This window comes from Ranitomeya imitator, chromosome 5 (genome assembly GCF_032444005.1).
Source record: "Ranitomeya imitator isolate aRanImi1 chromosome 5, aRanImi1.pri, whole genome shotgun sequence".
Classification (NCBI taxonomy): Eukaryota; Metazoa; Chordata; class Amphibia; order Anura; family Dendrobatidae; genus Ranitomeya; species Ranitomeya imitator.
Genome location: NC_091286.1, coordinates 377331515 through 377355445, shown reverse-complemented (window position 1 = coordinate 377355445; position 23931 = coordinate 377331515). Strand labels below are relative to the sequence as shown.

At 43.6% G+C, this 23931-nt stretch overlaps 1 protein-coding gene across 4 annotated transcripts in view; it reads right to left on the bottom strand.

Moving 5' to 3' along the window:
• Positions 1 to 23931, bottom strand: part of KHDRBS2 (KH RNA binding domain containing, signal transduction associated 2) — a 718314-nt gene that overhangs the window by 149891 nt on the left and 544492 nt on the right. For all 4 annotated transcript variants that reach the window (XR_011312422.1, XM_069726705.1, XM_069726704.1 and 1 more), the window contains one exon: positions 6598 to 6656. Coding sequence is in view for 3 of the 4 variants with exons in the window: in XM_069726705.1 (XP_069582806.1) it covers positions 6598 to 6656 (59 nt within the window). In the remaining variant the exon portion in view is untranslated. The remainder of the gene's footprint in view (positions 1 to 6597; positions 6657 to 23931) is intronic.

Sequence of the window (23931 nt, the reverse complement as noted above, 5' to 3'; positions counted from 1 at the left end):
GCATCACCCCTACTTTGGAACTCTCTACCACAACATATCAGATTCTCACCTACCATCAAAACCTTCAAAAAGAACCTGAAGACCCACCTCTTCCGACAAGCCTACAACCTGCAGTAACCGCCGATCGATCAAACCGCTACACGACCAGCTCTACCCTCGCCTACTGTATCCTCACCCATCCCTTGTAGATTGTGAGCCCTCATGGACAGGGTCCTCTCTCCTCCTGTACCAGTTGTGACTTGTCTTGTTTAAGATTATTGTACTTGTTTTTATTATGTGTACCCCTCCTCACATGTAAAGCACCATGGAATAAATGGTGCTATAATAATAAATAATAATAATAGTGAAAAATCATTATGCTAAGCAAAAGTTAAAGTTTTATCATTAAACTGGCAGGTCACATGTTAAAGCAAAACTGTCTTCACACTTAAAGAGAACCTCTCATGTTCTAAAATGCTATTAACCTGTAGAAATTAGGTTATGGGCAGGTTAATAGTATTGTAAAGCCATGCAGCCTGACTGGAGGTGTGGTTACAGCATCCCTCACTATATACTGAGTGGTGACTGAAGGTGCACGTGGGAGCACCTCTATGACTGAAAGCCTGATGCTGCTCAGAGTAATAAAGGCAATTTTTTACCGACAGCTGGGCCTTCAGTGCGGTAGCCACACAGCTTTAGAATGCTATTAACCAGCGGATTAACTCCATATCTGCAGGTTAACAGTGTTTGGTGACATGAGAGGTTTCATTTAAGGCTGCCAAACAAAACTGATGAAAATAATCTGAAACTTCTGATTTCGGCAGACCTGGCCACCCATCTCATTTGTATGGAGTCCTTCTGATTTTCCTTCTTACAATCTATGTAGAGGTATCTAGCAGTGGCTATTTCTTTTGTCCCATTAGAAAACATGAGTACAAAGTCAAGCTGAGTTCCCATTTACATGAGATATAGGTATATATAGAATTAATATTGGGCTGACAGCTACTGTATCTCATGAGTATGGACCAGCTTAATTGTAGCATAGTGCGGGAAAAAGTTCAACTCCACTATTAGCCCAAAATACACAAAAAATATTGTATCATTTGACTATTAAGAACTAGTTAAAAGGGTGAAGGTCTTTTAAAGGTGATCTGTCAATAAGATTACCTAGCCTTCTAGTTGCATATATGGGCATTCAGGTCTTTGAAATGTAAATCCATTTACATCATTCTATTTTCTATCTGTTGTTGCATTCTCAATAAATTAGCATGTTAATTAATATGCAAATGAGGCTTTAAGTGTCCTGGGCATGAGAGAGCACTCAATGAGCCTCTGCCTCTCAAGATTGTTTCCCCACCCTGTCCCAGCCTGTTTAACTTGAGTGATAGCTTAATGTATGTGTGACATCGGGCACTAAGCAAGGAAATCAGACAGTGAGTAATCAATCAAGCTAAATAGGCTGGTACCAGGCAAGGAAGCAAAATTGGGAGACAGAGACTCAATTAATGCCTCATTTGCAGGAAGAGATTGAAAGAAATGGAAAGAAGACTCTCCTTATGAATACACCAGACTTATTACTATGAAGCTGGTGTATTATTGGTTGCTCCTGGTAGCCAAATGGCATATTCATTTTTGCACTGTGAATCGAAATTGACACCTGCCGAAAACTTACCTTCAATGTGATGTATTAAAATATGAATAATTTTATTATCTAACGATATAAAAGAAAAAAACAAGGCGCCCCCAATGTGTCTCACTATATATGAAAGAATAAAATTCTTTTGCAGGAAATGTGCTCACATATGCCCTGAAGAAGAGAGTAAGAAAGCTCTTGAAACGCGTAGGCTTCAATAAAAAACCTTAAATCTACCTCGTGAGCGCGGTCTTCAGTTTGCCTAAGACTATTATCTAACGATAGGAATAGTAATAATAACAGCACTTTTTTCTGCTCGTATTGATTTTTTTCCTGATTATCTTTCTTAAACTTCCTTCCACTATCAATGGAAGGCATTTTGATCATTTGGAGAATCAGCAAAGTGATTTTAAACCATATTTTAGTAATATTATTTATGGTTTGGTGACTGCAGCTGTTCTGATTTTGTAGTACACTTACCATTTCTATCAGACAATATCAGAAATAACACAAAGCTAACAGTAAATATGTCATGAAATTACTACATTCATGCAACTTTTACTTAAAAGATTTAATGAAAGGGAATGAATGTAAAGGGATTTTGTGCACTACCATGCCATGCTAAAAACAGAGCACAAATGAGATTTTAATGCATGCTCCTTGCTTCTCATTACTAATACTAATATTAATTTGAAGTGACATTGTTCAGCAAATATCTGACATTTGCAAGATTATTTATTGTCAGTTCTATTGATATGAAGATTAATGGGTATCAATGGGTAAGTAACTAATGTGCCAAACAAATGCTGGAAATTAGTGATGAGAAAATAACGTGTTATCCGAACATGCTCGGGTGTGATCCAAGCATCTTGATAGACAGGCACAAATCATGCAGACGTAGGGACATAAACATATTATCCGAGCACACCCTAGATACTTGTATAACACCAAAGCATGGTCCGATAACATGTTACCTGAGAACGTTCACTCATCACTAAAGGAAATGGTTTCCAAGTATACATTTAAGCTTTAAAAACTCCTAAGATGTCCTCCTAAGATGTCTACTCTTTTTTACATCATTACTACATTTTTAGATTATTGAATACCACTATATTTAAAAAGAAAACAGCTACTGACATGCATTGGTTTAATTGGTGCAGCTGAATTAGTGCCAGATTGGAAAATGCTAGAACTCATGAAATTAAAAGAGTGGCTCAGCGAACTATATTCACTCAAAAACCAGCTATGAAACCAGCTGTTCCATTAAAGGGAACCTGTCACTTGATTTACGTTGCTGAAACCATGGGCAGCACAGCATAAATAAGAGCCTGGCTGCACGATTACCCCTAGGTATAGACAAGACCAGTCCTGGGAGGACCCCGGCCAGCCTCTACTACTCTAGTTGATTGACAGGTCTCTCCCACGTGTGTACATATGGAGCTTTTTTAATCAAAAACAGTGTTTACTAAATACCCTATGTTAATTATTTAATGCACTTGCTTTACTTATTTATTTTCATTAGGGCGTATGCACACATTGTCTTTTCTTTGGGTTTGTTTGTTTCCGTGGCCAGTGTGAACATGCTTTTACATCATTTATGTTTTCAAGTCATACTCCCGCTCAGTTTTCTGTTTTTCTTCAGTATCTTTGTATTTAGTACAAATAGGGTGTGGCCCCCTTTTCACTGAGCTAGGCAATTCATATAAATAGGAGACTCCTATACAGAAAAAATATTCCAGAATAATAATTTTATATAGTCAATGAATACAACCAAAATATATAACCTCACAAAAAATTAATCAGACCAATTTAGATAATAAATAATATTTTATTTAGACATAATCAAAATATCACCATATTTAAAAATGGAAACTTTATTGCTGTTGATATATATTAAATTTTTTTAATTATAGTAATATTAAAAATTAATAGCAGAAATAATTAAAATAGATATGACCAAATATGGGGGTCAACCACAAAACCTATGTATGCACAGGGCAGGGCATACTGAAACTGATTGGCACAAAATAAACTGGCAATCCGTGTACTTAATCAATGTGCATGATATATATATGTATGCAAATTATACTGTGAATCACATAATCCATTAGCAATCATTCGTTACATAACCATAATCAAAGTGCAAAGTGCAAATAAATAAAATCACAAATTCATACAATATAGTGAAAAAATATCTCCAACAAAATTGAGTGCAAAAAAAAAAATATATAAAGAGATTTAGTGCAAAGTGCAAGCATATATAATGGGTAATTATTATCACCTCAAACCACGAGAATTAATATCAAAACCAAAATAATTTGTGCCATATGCCAAATATATAGACCAAGTGCCACAGAAAAGTAACCACAATACCAACCAGTATCAGGACGCCACTGCCCTGCACACCCCACTCCAACGCACGTTTCGCTTTCCGCTTCGAGGTAATAACAATCCATTATATATGCTTGCACTTTGCACTAAATCTCTTTATATATATATCATGCACATCGATTAAGTACACGGATTGCCAGTTTATTTTGTGCCAATCAGTTTCAGTATGCCCTGCCCTGTGCATACATAGGTTTTGTGGTTGAGCCCCATATTTGGTCATATCTATTTTCATTATTTCTGTTATTAATTTTTAATATAAATATAATTAAAAAAAATAATATATATCAACATCAATAAAGTTTCAATTTTTAAATATGGTGATATGTTGATTATGCATAAATAAAATATCATTTATTATCTACGGTAAATTGGTCTGATGAATTCATATAAACAGTCCCTCCTAAGCTGGCTGTCCAGTTGGGACCTAGCGATTCTCTGCCATTGATCGCATTAGGTAGGTTTTAACATTAGAGAGTGTAGGTACTGTCCCAATTGGGTTTACCTTCTCACGGTGGAACAGCTTTATGCTTTTTTTGATCAAAAACAGTGTTTACTAAATACACTATGTTAATTATTTAATGCACTTGATTTTTCATTAAGGTATATGCACACATTGTCTTTTCTTTGGATTATATGGAGAGACCTGTAAATCACAAGGAGTGGTGTGGGGAGAAACTTGATCTTCAAACTATGTAACATACATGGCAGGTTCTGATTCATCCTGCCCTTGGTTCAGGTACCAGGAATTGAGTGACAAATGAAGAGTAAAGCAATGCCAGAGAGTGGGCACAGTGGCATTGTCCATTATCATATGCTGAATGTATAGTATGGATAGTCAATAATATTGAGCACCCTTTATACACCAGTAAACCACCAGCGATTGATATTACATATCCTGTATAGTGGTTTTGAGATAATGTCATTTGGGAATTTCTAATGTTTTTGATACATTAAATCTAAATGCATAAACGGTTTCAGTCATTTCAATAAACGTAAGGAAAACCTATTACCAAGTTTTTGCTTTCTAATCTGAGAGCAGAATAAAATAAGGTCAGAGACCCTGAATGCAGAGTTGTGTTGCTTACTGAGATCCTTGCTGTAGAATTTCAAACAATCCCATTGATTGAAAGATTTCTGACTTTACATAATGTTGTCAGAAAGCTGTCAATCAGTGAGGTGGATGGGATTTGACAGAACTTATCAATGAGGGGACTAGCAGATCTAGCCAAGTAAGTGACATGTTGCTAGGATCAAGGTCTGAGTTCCTACTTTCGGCTGCCTCCATATTGTGAAATATAAACATGGTGACAGATTTCCTTTAGGCTACCTTTAAAGCAAGCACAATGACTTTCACATTTATAAAGTATTTCTATTATCCCTAAAACCCCACCTTTTCAACTCAACAAGTTACCCCAAAATGAAGGGCACTAGTTGTCTACCTTCCATCTAACTTACTGTCTGCTGCCTGTTGTCAAGTGTTATCTTGCTTTAGCAGCAGAAATACCAAGACATATTACAAAAAGTAGGAATGGGTCTTCTTCACTCCAGTATTGCTTTCATGTATCTTAAACTGCATACAGGCATAGCAGTTAGGAAGGCAAGTCACTGGATAATAGCAGGCACAATGCCTGCCGGGAAGTGATGGAAACAATGGTCTATTACCTATGGTGCTGGCAGAGTGCTGAAGAAAACACCTACTGTAAAAATGTAGATGGCAAAATAGAGAGCATGAGAATCTGGACAGATTCTCAATATATTAGACTGACATGTGCCCCAGAAGCAAGGTTAACTCGATGATGAGGGCAACAAGACTATAATTTTACTCTGACTTTGGGTGAAATGAAAGGAAAACATTTAACAAGGGAATGATAAAGAAAGCAACATTTTAAGTGCCCATTAAAACTACAAAAAGAAAACAAGAAAAAATTACCGGTAAGTTCCTAAAGTTAATCACAATCACAATTGACAATTACTTGATAGATACATAATAGATTTAAACAAAAAATAGTTAATTTTCTCAGGAAGGCCTCCAAGCAAATATGAGGCCATCTGGTCATTTTCCCACTTTTGCTGTGGGTTCACTATCATTGATCCGATGCACCAACAATTGCACCAAACCTTTCCAGGAGCCAGGTCAGAAAACGTTATATGTTGCGTTTTCAATTCGGCTCACCTGTTTCGCAGCAGATACTGGTGAACAAACCATCCTAAGACTGAATAACAGGAATGCAAAATGTTACCAGGATGGGAATAATTATGCAATGTAAAATATCAGGTTCTGTGCCTTGTCATGGTCTGTTCTGGCACATGGACATTATAGAATCAGTATTGCCCACTTGGACATCACCTCTATTAATGAGAATGTGGATCAGCCAAGCAAGAATTTCTCCTGGTGTAAAAGTATTGCCCTGGACATCTATTACATGGTTGTCAATTCATTTAAATGGGCACTACGTATTACCTACATGTATGCTGTAGCCACTGGGAACAGCAGCTAATAGATGAAGGCTCTAGGAGCAGACTCATTTTAGGCAAAAGTTATATGTACTGACAAATAATGATGTTTATGCATAAAAAAGAAGAGTCAGTCTTACCATAATTATTGTAGTCTTCGTCATTTGTCCCATGTCCATAGTCAAAATATTCTGGAACACTAGAACATATGAAATCAAAAAGTAGTTCTCATTGAATAAAATGCTAAACTGAAAGGTCTGTCAACATGTTTACTAATTATAATTAACAATGGTTGAGTAAATTCCACATACTTGCCCATCTTTAAACAGTCTTTATAAAGAGTATATTCATTCATGCTCACAATGTATATACTCTTTATAAAGACTGTTTAAAGATGGGCAAGTATGTGGAATGTATAATGAACTCTGCCACTTTTTATTTGATGAGACTTTATGTAAAGTATTACAGGAATACTGTTAGCAAACTCTATTCTAAGACAATGCTTTGAAGCTAAATAAGCAACATCCATTTATGAGAGAATTATGCTCTTTATATAGGATAAATTTGCATCAAACCGCATAGCAGGAATGCATTTAATTCTTGAATAGGGACGTAGTTATGTGTACACTACCGTTCAAAAGTTTAGGGTCACTTAGAAATGTCCTTATTTTTTAAAGAAAAGCACAGTTTTTTCCAATGAAGCTAACATTAAATGATTCAGTAGCTCCCCTCACCCTCAGAACCTCCAAACACAGAGTGAAACAGCCCTGGCTCACTCTCCACATTCGATCCCATCACAGAAGAAGCAGTCTCCAAGCTCCTCTCCTCTTCTCGTCTGACTACATGCACCACCGACCCCATTCCCTCACACCTCCTCCAGTCTCTCTCTCCAGTCATCACAACTCACCTAACTACAATTTTTAATCTCTCCCTTTCCTCTGGCACTTTTCCCTCCTCCTTCAAACACTCTATCATTACTCCATTACTAAAAAAAACCCACCCTTGACCCATCATGCACAAACAACTACAGACCGGTCTCCAATCTCATCTAAAAACTCCTGGAGCGCCTAGTCTACTCCCGCCTTACCCGTTACCTCTCCACCCATTCCCTCCTAGACCCTTCACAGTCCAGGTTCCGCCCCCTACATTCGACAGAAACTACACTCATCAAGGTGACCAATGACCTTCTGACAGCAAAATGTAACGGTGATCACTCTCTGCTCATTCTCCTCGATCTTTCTGCAGCTTTCAACACTGTTGACCACGCTCTCCTACTCTCTAGGCTCCAGTCACTAGGCATTAAGGACACTGCTCTCTCCTGGTTCTCTTCCTATCTTTCTGAATGCTCCTTCAGTGTTCTGTTCTCCGGCTCCACTTCATCTCCTCTTCCTCTCACTGTCGGGGTACCTCAGGGCTCAGTCCTTGGCCCCCTTCTCTTCTCCCTCTACACGGCCCCAGTTGGACAGACCATCAGCAGATTTGGCTTTCAGTACCATCTTTATGCTGATGACACACAACTATACACATCATCCCCTGACCTTACCCCCGCTATACTACAGAACGCCACTGACTGTCTGGCCGCAGTCTCTGACATCATGTCCGCTCTCTATCTGAAACTCAACTTCTCCAAAACTGAACTTCTGCTCCCGCCTTCTACTAACCTCCCTAAATCTGACATTTCCCTCTCTGTGGGTGGCACCATAATAACACCCCTGCAGCAGGCACACTGTCTGGGTGTTAAGTTTGACTCTGATCTCTCCTTCACCTCCCATATACAATCTCTTGCCCGCTCGTGCCGCTTACACCTAAAGAACATCTCTAGAATCCGCCCTTTTCTCACCATGGAGACAACAAAAACTCTCACTGTCGCCCTAATCCACTCCCGTCTGGACTACTGTAACGCTCTATTAATTGGCCTCCCCCTCACGCGACTTTCCCCTCTCCAGTCTATCCTTCTCACAACACATCTAGATAAGTTCCTTGGGGGTCTCATTTTCAATATGGGGTCACTTGTGGGTGGTTTCTACTGTTTAGGTACATTAGGGGCTCTGCAAACGCAATGTGACGCCTGCAGACCAATCCATCTAAGTCTGCATTCCAAATGATGCTCCTTCCCTTCCGAGCTCTGCCATGTGCTCAAACGGTGGTTCCCCCCAACATATCGGGTATCAGCGTACTCAGGACAAATTGGACAACAACTTTTGGGGTCCAATTTCTCCTTTTACCCTTGGGAAAATACAAAACTGCGGGCTAAAAAATAATTTTGGGGGAAAATTTTTTTTTTATTTTCACGGCTCTGCGTTATAAACTGTAGTGAAACATTTGGGGGTTCAAAGTTCTCATAACACATCTAGATAAGTTCCTTGGGGGGTCTAGTTTCCAATATGGGGTCACTTGTGGGTGGTTTCTACTGTTTAGGTACATTAGGGGCTCTGCACACGCAATGTGACGCCTGCAGACCAATCCATCTAAGTCTGCATTCCAAATGATGCTCCTTCCCTTCCGAGCTCTGCCATGTGCTCAAAAGGTGGTCACCCCCAACATATCGGGTATCAGCGTACTCAAGACAAATTGGACAACAACATTTAGCGTCAAATTTCTCCTGTTACCCTTGGAAAAATACAAAACTGGGGGCTAAAAAATAATTTTCGTGGAAAAATTTTTTTTTTTATTTGCACGGCTCTGCGTTATAAACTGTAGTGAAACACTTGGGGGTTCAAAGCTCTCGCAACACATCTAGATGAGTTCCTTAGCGGGTCTACTTTCCAAAATGGTGTCACTTGTGGGGCTTTCTACTGTTTCGGTACATAAGGGGCTCTGAAAACGGAATGTGACGCCTGCAGACCATTCCATCTAAGTCTGCATTCCAAATGGCGCTCCTTCCCTTCTGAGCCCTCCCATGCGCCCAAACGGTGGTCCCCCACATATGGTGTATCAGCGTACTCAGGACAAATTGGACAACAACTTTTGGGGTCCAATTTCTCCTGTTACCCTCGGGAAAATACAAAATTGGGGGCTAAAAAATAATTTTTGTGGGAAAAAATTTTTGTTTTATTTTTACAGCTCTGCATTATAAACTTCTGTGAAGCCCTTGGTGGGTCAAAGTGCTCATCACACATCTAGATAAGTTCCTTAGGGGGTCTACTTTCCAAAATAATGTCACTCGTGGGGGTTTCAATGTTTAGGCACATCAGTGACTCTCCAAATGCAACATGACGTCCCATCTCAATTCCTGTCAATTTTGCATTGAAAAGTCAAATGGCGCTCCTTTCCTTCCGAGCTCTCCAATGCGCCCAAACAGTGGTTTACCCACACATATTGGGTATCAGCATACTCTGTTAGGACTGGCGGAACGCACCAAGACAGATGATAAAGGTGCGTTCGCAGTCCGGGGTCCACCGTGCAGGTGAGAACCTGCTGCTAGCAATTTGCAGACTGTATGGCGGTACACTAAAGTATACACGCGTGGGTTTAACCTCACCCAGCGTGAAGAAAGCGATCCTGTTAATTCACAGGACCGCAGTACCGCACAAGTGCGCGAGCAAGTGGTCAGCGGACTTAACCCCAGAAGGGATTGGAGCCCGATTAGACCCCTGCTGGCGCAACACCGCAACTGGGTGTGTAGAGAACCTTAGGAAATATATGTGCACAAGAGTGCGAGCGATGCCGCGCTGACGGACGCCACTAACCACCCAGACTCGGGTATGGAAAGCGCAAGGCAGGCGCACGGCGCCGTACTGGCAGGCACAGCTACAGGACGCTGTGATGTGTGACTAGTGCTGTAGGCTAAGTCGGGCGCTAGATAGCAGCCATACACCTTCCGCGAACAGACATTCAATAGGGAAGGGGTATCCAAGGACGACTTGCACTCACAACATACACACATAAGCAATTGTAAAACAATACTAGCGCATGGCCGTGCGGTCATGCGCAGTTTATATAGCAGCAGCACAGGAAGTGGCCACAGCACTTTTGCCCTTCTAGGACCTGCCAAGAGGACCAATGGAATGTGCTGCAGAGCCTGAGCACATGACCCTCGATCTCCAACGGGAGACCTTATGCTGGGCATGCTCAGTACGTGCAGACAAGGACTTAGTCCCAGAGACGTCCGCTCGCTGCTGACCAGCACTGACTTCAATGGCAGAGACTGGAGAAGCAGCAGTAACTCTCAGAACAGAGTGAGAATGAGCAAGACGCTGGGACCGACGTCTTTGCTGAGCAGACTCCACTGCGGCTGGACAAGAATGGGAGACCGCAGCGGAGGCGGCTCGAGATTCCCCCTGTGCAGAAGCGGGAACTCGACCCCTAACATTACCCCCCCCCCTAGGGCCCCCCTCTCCTTGGGCCTCGCTACGTTCGAAGGCAGCAATGAGCTGCGGAGCCCGAATATACTCAGCAGGCTCCCAGGATCTATCCTCAGGACCGTAACCCCTCCAGTCCACCAAATAAAATTTTTTGCCACGAACCACCTTGTACCCCAAGATCGCGTTCACCTCGTAATCGTCCGTAGACGAACCCGACGTCCCAGTAGATGACTCAGAAAACCGGGACATGTAGACGGGCTTAAGGAGGGACACATGAAAGGTGTCGGTGATACCCAGGCGTGGAGGAAGGGCCAGACGGTAAACCACAGGATTAACCTGTTCGAGGACCTTAAAAGGGCCTAAGTAGCGAGGTGCAAACTTGGTGGACTCAACTCGCAGCCTGATGTTACGGGCGGAGAGCCACACTAAGTCGCCAGGAGCAAAGGTTGGAGCGGGGCGCCGATGTGCGTCGGCGGAGGACCTCATTCTCTCCTTGGAAGCCTGAATAGCATCCTGAGTGCGATCCCAAATGTCCCGTGCCTCCACAGCCCAGTCTGCCACCCTGGAATCGGCGGAAGACACGGGCATGGGCACAGGTACCCTCGGATGCTGACCATAGTTAAGGAGGAATGGAGTCTGTCCAGTGGAATCAGCGACAGCATTGTTAAGAGCAAACTCCGCCCACGGTAGCAAAGATGCCCAGTCATCCTGCTTAGCAGAAACAAAATGTCGCAGATATGTGACCAAGGTCTGGTTGGCTCTCTCTACCAACCCATTCGTCTCGGGATGATAAGCCGAAGAGAGATTCAACTCGATACTGAGAAGACGACAAAGCTCTCTCCAGAACCGAGACGCAAACTGGGGACCTCGGTCACTGACAATTTTGTCTGGCATACCGTGAAGACGAAAGATGTGTTTGACAAACAACGCTGCCAAGGCCCGTGCAGAAGGTAACCGGGGAAGTGGCACCAAATGCACCATTTTAGAAAAATGGTCGGTGATTACCCAAATAATGGTACAGCCACGAGACTTGGGCAAACCCACAACAAAATCCATCCCGACCATCTCCCAGGGCCTGTCTGCCACCGGCAGAGGGTATAACAAACCAGCTGGCCGTTGTCGGGAAGACTTATTCTTGGCACAAGAGACACATGCCCGAACGTAGTCTCCGACGTCACGAACCATATGTGGCCACCAGTACGTCCTCGCCAGTAGCTCAGAGGTCCTTTTAGCCCCAAAGTGTCCACCCACTCTGGACGAATGAGCCCAAGAGAGAACCTCCGGACGCAAATTGATGGGAACAAAAGTCTTGCCCGGGGGCACAGACTCCAGCGAAACCGGAGCTACAGTTCTCAGACTCTCCGAAGGGACAATGAGCCGAGGCTCGTCCTCCTCCTCCTCAGCTGACACGAAGGAGCGAGAGAGAGCGTCGGCACGAATGTTCTTCTCCCCGGCGAGATAATGTAGTGTAAAGTGGAACCGGGAGAAAAACAAGGACCATCTGGCCTGACGAGAATTCAGCCGCTGGGCTGTTTGTAAATAGACCAAATTCTTGTGATCCGTGAAAACCTGGAATGGGAACCGGGCACCCTCCAAGAGATGTCTCCACTCCGAAAAGGCCAACTTCATTGCCAACAACTCTCTATCCCCGATGGAGTAATTTCTCTCCGCTGGTGTGAAGGTCTTTGAGAAAAAGAAGCATGGATGCTTCCGACCCTGAGCATCCTTTTGATAGAGGACTGCTCCAGCGCCAACGGATGAGGCATCCACTTCCAGAAGGAATGGCTTACCCACATCGGGACGATGTAAGATAGGAGCGCTGGCAAAATGGGACTTTATAGAAGAGAAGGCCTTGGAGACCCCTTCGGACCACAATTTGGGATTCGCTCCCTTCTTGGTGAGGGATACCAAGGGAGCTACCAAAGTTGAAAAGTGGGGAATGAACTGGCGATAGTAATTTATGAACCCCATAAAGCGCTGCACCGCTTTAAGAGAATGGGGTTCCTGCCAGTCCATCACTGCTTGTAGTTTGGCAGGATCCATAGCCAATCCCTGGGCCGAGACGATATAGCCCAGGAAAGGCAAGGACTCCTGCTCGAACACACACTTCTCCAACTTTGCATATAAGGAATTCGCCCGTAGGAGTTCGAAGACTCTGCCAACATCTCTCCGGTGGGAGTCAATATCTGGAGAAAAGATGAGGATATCATCCAGATAGACTACGACCGAGGTGGAAAGCATATCCCGGAAGATATCGTTGACAAAGTCCTGAAAAACGGCTGGGGCATTACAGAGCCCGAAAGGCATCACCAGGTACTCATAGTGCCCATCCCTGGTATTGAAAGCCGTTTTCCATTCGTCCCCCTCACGGATGCGAATCAGATTGTAGGCACCCCGCAGATCTAATTTGGTGAAAATTTTAGCTCCCCTTAATCTGTCAAAGAGCTCCGATATCAGGGGCAACGGGTATTTGTTCTTAATAGTGATTGCATTGAGACCCCTGTAATCGATGCAAGGACGTAACTCCCCGTTCTTCTTCTGCACGAAGAAGAATCCCGCCCCTGCCGGAGACACTGACTTCCTTATAAATCCTCTTGCTAAATTCTCCTGTATGTATTGAGACATAGCCTCCGTCTCAGGCAGAGAGAGGGGATATACCCTTCCCCTAGGAGGTTCAGCTCCCGGCAAGAGGTCGATAGGACAGTCGTAAGGGCGATGGGGCGGTAGAGTCTCAGCAGCCTTTTTAGAGAACACGTCTGCATAACACCAATAATACCTGGGAAGTGACGAGAGATCTGCGGGTACCTGGGTAGAAGAGACCTGTACACACTCACTCACACATCTGCCCAAACATGACTTACTCCAGCCCAATATTTTCCCTGAGGACCACTCAATATGTGGCGAGTGGAAACGGAGCCAGGGTATTCCCAGCAAAATCTCATCCATTCCCTCAGGAAGGACAAGAAGGGAAATAATCTCCTGGTGGGAAGGAGACATGGACAGCGATAACGGGACTGTCTGGTGCGTGATTTGCAGTGGGAGTGTCGCCCCATTCACAACTCTAACCGTTATTGGTTTGGCGAGCATGACCAGTGGTATAGCATGACGTGTAGCAAAAGCAGAGGACATGAAACTTCCCTCTGCTCCTGAATCCACACAAAGCTCGACTGTAAGAGTGGAGGAGCCTAACAGGATTGTCCCTTTAAAGGACAGTTTGGAGGAGAATGCTGCTGTGTCTAGTGAACCTCCCCCAATGGCCACTAGACGCGATCGTTTCCCGACCGCCGCGGACATTTATTGGCGTAATGTCCATGTTGTCGACAGTTATTACAAACTACGGGTACTCGAGCGGCTAGAGATTTAGGTCCCGCTCGAGAAACCTCCATGGCCTCATGAGAATCTGACGCCAAGACAGGAGATTCCAGAGGTCTGGCGAAAGTTGGAGCCAGCCGAAACCTCTGCCTACACTGGGTCCGCTCCAACCTCCGCTCGTGAAAACGGAGGTCGATGCGGGTAGACACGGAAATAAGTTCCTCCAGTGTGGCCGGTATCTCCCTAGTGGCCAAGGCGTCTTTCACGTGGTCTGCCAGTCCCCTCCAGAACACCGGAATAAGAACTTTGTCTGGCCACTCTAACTCTGAAGCTAGAGTCCGGAACTGAATGGCAAACTGGCTGACCACGGAGGTACCCTGTGTAATGGACAACAATTGGAGTGCGGTGTCGTGGGTAACCCGAGGCCCTAAAAAGACCTGCTTCAGAGTGTCCAAGAAGAGAGGAGCACTCTGTACCACACGATCATCTCGCTCCCAGAGTGGCGTTGCCCACTCCAACGCCCTGCCCGACAAGAGAGATAGGATAAATCCCACTCTCGCCCGCTCCGTAGGAAAACGTGACGCCAGGAGCTCAAGATGTATAGAGCACTGACTCACGAATCCGCGACAAAGTTTACTGTCGCCAGCAAACTTGTCAGGTAGTGGGAGACGGGATAAAGTCGGAGCAGGGGTGGCAGTGGACAAACTGGCCGCGGCTACACTTGCAGCCTGCACAGCTACAGCAGTGACATCCACAGCTGAGGTTGTACGCTCAAGAGCCGCCAACCTTCCCTCCAGCTGCTGGATGTACCGCTGTAAACGCTGGTCGTCCGCCATTTTACTAGCCAGACCCTGGCGCTAGTATTCTGTTAGGACTGGCGGAACGCACCAAGACAGATGATAAAGGTGCGTTCGCAGTCCGGGGTCCACCGTGCAGGTGAGAACCTGCTGCTAGCAATTTGCAGACTGTATGGCGGTACACTAAAGTATACACGCGTGGGTTTAACCTCACCCAGCGTGAAGAAAGCGATCCTGTTAATTCACAGGACCGCAGTACCGCACAAGTGCGCGAGCAAGTGGTCAGCGGACTTAACCCCAGAAGGGATTGGAGCCCGATTAGACCCCTGCTGGCGCAACACCGCAACTGGGTGTGTAGAGAACCTTAGGAAATATATGTGCACAAGAGTGCGAGCGATGCCGCGCTGACGGACGCCACTAACCACCCAGACTCGGGTATGGAAAGCGCAAGGCAGGCGCACGGCGCCGTACTGGCAGGCACAGCTACAGGACGCTGTGATGTGTGACTAGTGCTGTAGGCTAAGTCGGGCGCTAGATAGCAGCCATACACCTTCCGCGAACAGACATTCAATAGGGAAGGGGTATCCAAGGACGACTTGCACTCACAACATACACACATAAGCAATTGTAAAACAATACTAGCGCATGGCCGTGCGGTCATGCGCAGTTTATATAGCAGCAGCACAGGAAGTGGCCACAGCACTTTTGCCCTTCTAGGACCTGCCAAGAGGACCAATGGAATGTGCTGCAGAGCCTGAGCACATGACCCTCGATCTCCAACGGGAGACCTTATGCTGGGCATGCTCAGTACGTGCAGACAAGGACTTAGTCCCAGAGACGTCCGCTCGCTGCTGACCAGCACTGACTTCAATGGCAGAGACTGGAGAAGCAGCAGTAACTCTCAGAACAGAGTGAGAATGAGCAAGACGCTGGGACCGACGTCTTTGCTGAGCAGACTCCACTGCGGCTGGACAAGAATGGGAGACCGCAGCGGAGGCGGCTCGAGATTCCCCCTGTGCAGAAGCGGGAACTCGACCCCTAACATACTCAGGACAAATTGTACAACAACTTTTGGGGTCCAATTTCTTCTCTTACCCTTGGGAAAATAAAAAATTGGGGACAAAAAATAATTTTTGTGAAAAAATATGATTTTTTATTTTTACGGTTCTACATTATAAACTTCTGTGAAGCACTTGGTGGGTCAAAGTGCTCACCACACCTCTAGATAAGTTCCTTAGGGGGTCTACTTTCCAAAATGGTGTCAATTGTGGGGGATTTCAATGTTTAGGCACATCAGTGGCTCTCCAAACGCAACATGGCGTCCCATCTCAATTCCAGTCTATTTTGCATTGAAAAGTCAAATGGTGCTCCTTCGCTTCCGAGCTCTGTCATGCACCCAAACAGTGGTTTACCCCCACAAATGGGGTATCATCGTACTCAGGACAAATTGTACAACAACTTTTGGGGTTCATTTTCTCCTCCTGTTACCCTTGGTAAAATAAAACAAATTGGAGCTGAAGTAATTTTTTTGTGAAAAAAAGTTAAATGTTCACTTTTATTTAAACATTCCAAAAATTCCTATGAAACACCTGAAGGGTTAATAAACTTCTTGAATGTGGTTTTGAGCACCTTGAATGGTGCAGTTTTTACAATGGTGTCACACTTGGGAATTTTCTATCATATAGACCCCTCAAAATGACTTCAAATGAGATGTGGTCCCTAAAAAAAAATTATGTTGTAAAAATGAGAAATTGCTGGTCAACTTTAAACCCTTATAACTCCCTAACAAAAAAAATGTTGGTTCCAAAATTGTGCTGATGTAAACTAGACATGTGGGAAATGTTACTTATTAAGTATTTTGTGTGACAGATCTCCGTGATTTAATTGCATAAAAATTCAAAGTTGGAAAATTGCGAAATTTTCTACATTTTCACAAAATTTCCGTTTTTTTCACAAATAAATGCAGGTAATATCAAATAAATTTTATGACTATCATGAAGTACAATATGTCTTGAGAAAACATTGTCAGAATCACTGGGATCCGTTGAAGCGTTCCAGAGTTATAACTTCATAAAAAGATAGTGGTCAGAATTGTAAAAATTGGCCTGGTCATTAACGTGCAAACCACCCTTGGGGGTAAAGGGGTTAATAAAAGTATGAGATTTCATGGAAAACACAAAATTGTCTGGGTGACCCTAAACTTTTGAATGGTTGTGTACGTATGTGAAGAAAGACAGTCAGATTAGCTACTTTTATCTACTTAACTCATATGGACATTGGTAGGAGATTCTTAATTTCATCATCGTATTGGTACAAGCCCAAAGTGACTAACAGTGATGCGACTACTGTGCACAAACCATCCCATTAAATACTTTATTTATGTTGGTGACTAACCTGGATCTTTAGTAAATCTCTCATGTAGCGCGAGCTGACTTCTGTCACATTGTAATTAGACACGTGTGAGTGCTTTCATGTCTCTGCCGGTAACTGACAAGATCAGCGCACCGTTCAATGCTCTAAGTTTATCAAGTATTGCTTTCTGCTGTAATCAATTATGCCTAACAGGCCTTCCCAATGTGCCTTCCTCTATTTTATTAACAGATACATTCACACATTACTTTACACCTTACAGGGAAAATAAAGCAAACGAGAAATAAACACAACTCAGACTTGATATGTACAAGTCCATGTAAAACTGTCATCTCTTATAATGCATGGCCAAGGTTATGTAAAGAACATTTTGTTTGTGGCATTTATTATCTGTTTTGTGCCATGGTATCAAGCCTTTGACTTTGTCTGACAGCTGCATTTCTTGCTGAGACGAGATTCTGGATGAAATATGTGAACTGCGGTTGCATTTTATCTAACCTTTACTTAATTTGATCTATAAAAAGTAACAAGTGTATTGAACCTGTTAATAAAAGGGTCTAAAACCTGTGCTGAGAAATAAAATAGGTTAATTGCTTGCAATAAAGCATGTCTCAGTGCTGCCCAAGGGGAGCAATGTGGTAGAGAATCTGATGTGTGCCTGGAGCAAAAGAGTTCACCTAGATTATTGCAATGAAAAGGGAGCAAATACAAACTAGAATGTAGATGTGCATGAGCATTGGCTCTGCTAATTAATAAGGCTAGATATACCATATTTTTCGGACTATAAGATGCACTTTTCCCCCAAAAAATGTGAGGAAAATGGGGGGTGTGTATTATAGTTGGAATGCAGGCTTACCAGCAGTGGTGTGGAGGTGGCAGAGGTGTGGCGGCGGCAGAGGTGTGGGGATGATGAGGCACAGTGAGTGGTATGGCATGAGCGGGGTCCCTTCCACAGGTGAGGTGATGCAGCGGCCCGGTATCCAAGGTAAGCAGCAGAGTCGGGTGAATCATAGCTTTATCGGTGGCAGCGGCCATCTTCCTGAGGCTGCACGTGCGCAGATGGAGTGCTCTGCTTCCCTGGGTTTTAGGAAAATGGCCACGGGAGGCCACGCCATTTTCCTGAAGCCGAGATCTAAATCAGCGAACTCGACTTCAGGAAAATGGCCACCGCGATCTCCATCTGCGCACGCGTGGCCTCCCGCAGCCGTTTTCCTGAAGCCCCGGGAAGCAGAGCACTTCATCTGCGTACGTTACGTGCGGCCTCAGGAAGATGGCCGCCGCCACCCATAAAGCCATGATTCACTCGGCTCTGCTGCTTACCTTGGATACTAGGCCGCTGCATCACCTCACCTTTGGAAGGGACCCTGCTCACTGTGCCTCATCATCCCCGCACCTCTGCCGCCTACCAAAGCACTGCTGCAACCCCCCCATGGACACCAGGCCGTGGTGTCGCCCACCTAAACATTAAGGGACCCTGCTCAGGTGCCCGCCATATTGCCCACCGCATCACCGCACCTCTGCCGACACTATGCCTCCTGTGACCCTGCTCTGCCACCGCCAGCCCTCAGGTAAAATACTGTAAATTCGGACAATAAGACGGACCCCCATCCTATAAAAAATCTTTTATTCTGCAATTTTCACCCCAAATTTGGGGTGCGTCTTATGGTTCGGTGCGTCTTATAGTCCGAAAAATACGGTAATATCAGCAGGAGAAGAGAGTCTGGAGGCATGAAACAATTGGTGCTACAAGTGCAGGGGAACAAAGTAAGTAAATCCAGCTACCAGGAACATCCATTAGGATCCAAAAAGTTTTATTGAAAAATATTAAAAACAATCGCAGCTACACACCATCATTGTAAAAGCAAACACATTTCAGACGTTAACGTCCTTAGTCATTCCAATGACTTAGGATGATAGCATCTGAAATGCGTCTGATTTTACAATGATGTTGTGTAGCTGCAATTGTTTTTAATATTTTTCAATTAAACTTTTTGGATCTTAATGGATGGTCCTGGTAGATGGATTTACTTGCCTTGTCTTTCCATGGTACATCCATCATTCAAGAACATTTAATAATTTAATGCAAGAAAAGATGAAATTTCACATAGTCTTGAGCACTGGTCGTTGCTCTAGTCAGGTTCAGAAAAATTAATATGAATTGCTAAAAAAATATACACAAATGTGTATCCTGTTTAATGTTACTCAACTTTATGGCACAAATGCATCAGAAAATATATCTTGTTCGCAACTTAGACAAACATGTTCATATCTTATGGAGCCCTAAGTATTTGTGTGCTGCTGTTAGGCACTTCCAAATGGCAATGCTGATAAGATGAAACCTGCAACAATTTTTTGTCATAGATTCTTCTTATAAAATTAGCATTAACAACATAAAGACTGATGTAACCCTGAAGTTGCCAACATGTTTGGAAGAAGGAGGCTTGTTAGAAGAGAGACAGTCTGTAGCTATATTATCATCTCTAATGTAGGACACATATACCCTTTGCTGACCATTTTGAAGCCTGATTCCTGGTTGTATGAATTGAAAATAGAAATAAATCAAATTAGAATGTAACAATAGATTCAGATTAGTTATATCTGAATATATTGAGATCTGGTTTGCTCAAAATCATTTTGCTTCTTTTAAGAGCTGAGAAGGGTTTTTTTTAAAAAAAAAAGTAGTACTCACCTTGCCCGTCTCCTGTACTGGAAATGCATCTTCCTGACCGATCCTCTGCTGGCTTGCTCTCTTTGGCTATGATTTTCTCTTACATCTTTATTCTTCAGTGCTACTGATGCTGACAAGGCCTCAAGTGACACCATGACATTGTAGGCCAATGCACCTCATGATGTCACATGAGGCTTAGTCCATGGTGGAGGCGCTAAAAAGTGCAAGAAGTGAATCAGGGGAGGACCAAGCTGGAAGATGCAGTGCTAGGACAGGTGAGTTATGTATCATTTTCAACCCCTTCATTTATTATGCACACCAGGAGCTACAAATAGTGTGAACGATTGAAGATAGAGGAGAAGTCTGGAGCTGAAGGGAGAAGATGAGTCAGGGTAGGCGTGAGCAGGAAGCTGTGGTGCCAGGACCGGTGAGGTGAGCATCAAACTTTTAACCCTTCACTTATTATGCTATGGGGTCTGGAGAGACCTCAGAACCTAATAAACCTGTAATTCCATTAATCTTGAATAAATATGATGCTAATTAAATTGGAGCAATCTGGCAAATCACATTTCTTCAGATTTGCTCCTCATGCCTAATTAATATATGACCATTAACGAAGATCTGACCAGTTTTAAACCAGAGGGGGAAAAAATATTATTGCTTTTGATATATTCCTAATCTGCCAATATACGCTGTACATAAATTACAAAATGCACACATAGGTAACAAAACAAGTGTACCTATTTTGTTTTACAACTGATCTTCACCACATCATATTTCAATACAACATTGTGTCATTTTATTAAAATTTAGGATGATATTGCAAGGAACTCATGAATATTTTTAACCTACTTTTTATGATAAACAAATTGAGACTGGAACTTACATTTTTAAATAACCTAAACTATAGGTGACTTAGGCAACCTGCTAAAATAATATGACATGGTCAGAAAATAGTAAAGCAGCATCAGCACTATTTCTGTCCTTTAATGGAATGCTTAACCATTGATTGTTCCTTCGTGTTATGGCATCAACTTCTAAAACCTGAAATCCATGGTTCTCTTTATATTATAGTGATTTTATCACAAAAGCAAAGCATTCAATATATTTATTCCCTGGTGATGTGGAGATTGTTATTAAAGCAATGTTTTAAGATTTTGCTGAATGGCAGAACAGAAAAGCAAGCGGATATACTTCCCCTACTTGTGCAATTTAACTTCTTTTGTGTTAGGTATCTTGTGCTTCTGATGTTCAACATAGATAATAGGTGAAAAACATGGGCTTTCAATTCAGCACTGTAATTAACATTTATAAACCATACTATTAAGCCTTTAATCAATTATTGCCTTTGTGTGTTCAAAGCATGATAACTGGTACTTAGCTATATTAAAGCAAGGAGCCAACATCATGCAAAGCTTAGAAGCTAGGAATACAATGAAGATTTTCCAAGTAATTTGCCTGCAATATCCTTATTATGAGTGGCGTGTTTCACCTTTATAAGTGGATAAAAATGCATAAGATTAGAAATGCATTTCTTCCACGCAGTGGCTGCTAGTTTGATAACTTGTAAAAAATTTATTTTAGAATGATAATTTTTGGAATGTTACTGTAGAAAATGGGAGCTTTAAAAATGTAACTGTAATAATGAAAAAAAAAAAAAATTGCAAGCCTAATTTCTTTTAAAGCAAAATTGCTATTGTATTGCATATTTTAGTAGCTTGGACAAAAAAGGTTTCAGTTCTCTAAAGCAGAACCGAATATGTTATTTTTTAATAGAATCCATCCAGATTCCCTATGTACAGTGCCTACAAGTAGTATTCAACCCCCTGCAGATTTAGCAGGTTTACACATTTGGAATTAACTTGGCATTGTGACATTTGGACTGTCGATCAGCCTGGAAGTGTGAAATGCACTGCAGCAAAAAAGAATGTTATTTCTTTGTTTATTTTTTTTTTTTAATTGTGAAAAGTCTTTTCAGAGGGTCATTTATTATTCAACCCCTCAACCCACCAGAATTCTGTTTGGTTCCCCTAAAGTATTAAGAAGTAGTTCAGGCACAAAGAACAATGAGCTTCACATGTTTGGATTAATTATCTCTTTTTCCAGCCTTTTCTGACTATTTAAGACCCTCCCCAAACTTGTGAACAGCACTCATACATGGTCAACATGGGAAAGACAAAGGAGCATTCCAAAGCCATCAGAGACAAGATCGTGGAGGGTCACAAGGCTGGCAAGGGGTACAAAACCCTTTCCAAGGAGTTGGGCCTACCTGTCTCCACTGTTGGGAGCATCATCCGGAAGTGAAAGGCTTATATAACTACTGTTAGCCTTCCACGGCCTGGACAGCCTTTGAAAGTTTCCTCCCGTGCCGAGGCTAGGCTTGTCCGAAGAGTCAAGGCTAACCCAAGGACAACAAGGAAGGAGCTCCGGGAAGATCTCATGGTAGTGGGGACATTGGTTTCAGTCAATACCATAAGTAACGTACTCCACCGCAAGGGTCTCCGTTCCAGACGAGCCCGTAAGGTACCTTTACTTTCAAAGCGTCATGTCAAGGCTCGTCTACAGTTTGCTCATGATCACTTGGCGGACTCTGAGACTGACTGGTTCAAGGTTCTCTGGTCTGATGAGACCAAGATCGAGATCTTTGGTGCCAACCACACACGTGACGTTTGGAGACTGGATGGCACTGCATACGACCCCAAGAATACCATCCCTACAGTCAAGCATGATGGTGGCAGCATCATGCTGTGGGGCTGTTTCTCAGCCAAGGGGCCTGGCCATCTTGTCCGCATCCATGGGAAGATGGATAGCACGGCCTACCTGGAGATTTTGGCCAAGAACCTCCGCTCCTCCATCAAGGATCTAAAGATGGGTCGTCATTTCATCTTCCAACAAGACAACGACCCAAAGCACACAGCCAAGAAAACCAAGGCCTGGTTCAAGAGGCAAAAAATCAAGCTGTTGCAGTGGCCTAGTCAGTCTCCTGACCTTAACCCAATTGAAAACTTGTGGAAGGAGCTCAAGATTAAAGTCCACATGAGACAGCTAAAGAACCTAGATAACTTGGAGAAGATCTGCATGGAGGAGTGGGCCAAGATAACTCCAGAGACCTGTGCCTGCCTGATCAGGTCTTATAAAAGACGATTATTAGCTGTAATTGCAAACAAAGGTTATTCCACAAAATATTAAACCTAGGGGTTGAATAATAATTGACCCACACTTTTATGTTTAAAACTTATAAAAATTTAACTGAGCAACAAAACTTTTTGGTTTGTAAGATTTATGCATCTGTTAATAAATCCTGCTCTTGTTTGAAGTTTGAAGGCTCTAACTTATTTGCATCTTATTAAACCTGCTAAATCTGCAGGGGGTTGAATACTACTTGTAGGCACTGTATACAGGGGCGGATTATCAGAGGGTCAATATGGGCGGTAGCCCAGGGCCCTGTGGTCTGGGGGGGCCCTGGGCTACCGCAGAGATCGACCCTCTGCTAATCATCTGTGAATGCCGTCGCCGGCATTTATGTGCTCCTGCCGTAACCGGTGGGCAGAGAGAGGGGGCCCGCATCGGGCCCCTTCTCATCTGCTCACCGGGCCCCTTCCGGCGCTGCGGCGGTTTCCTATTGACGTGCGGGCGCGCGCCCGCACGTCAATAGTTAACACCAGCCGCCAGCCAATTGGAGGCTGGCGGCTGATGTCGGCCGCGCGCACACGTCGCCGGCGTCTGACGTCATTGTCAGTCGCCGGCGAGTGTGCTCTGTTGGAGGGAGCTCACCGCGGCGCTGGAGCGAGGACAGGTGAGGAGTTTTTTTTTTTTTTATAACGGCGGACACACACTGAGGGCAGATGGCTGGAGGACGGACACTGAGGGCAGATGGCTGGAGGACGGACACTGAGGGCAGATGGCTGGAGGACGGACACTGAGGGCAGATGGCTGGAGGACGGACACTGAGGGCAGATGGCTGGAGGACAGACACTGGGGGCAGATGGCTGGAGGACGCACACTGGGGGCAGATGGCTGGAG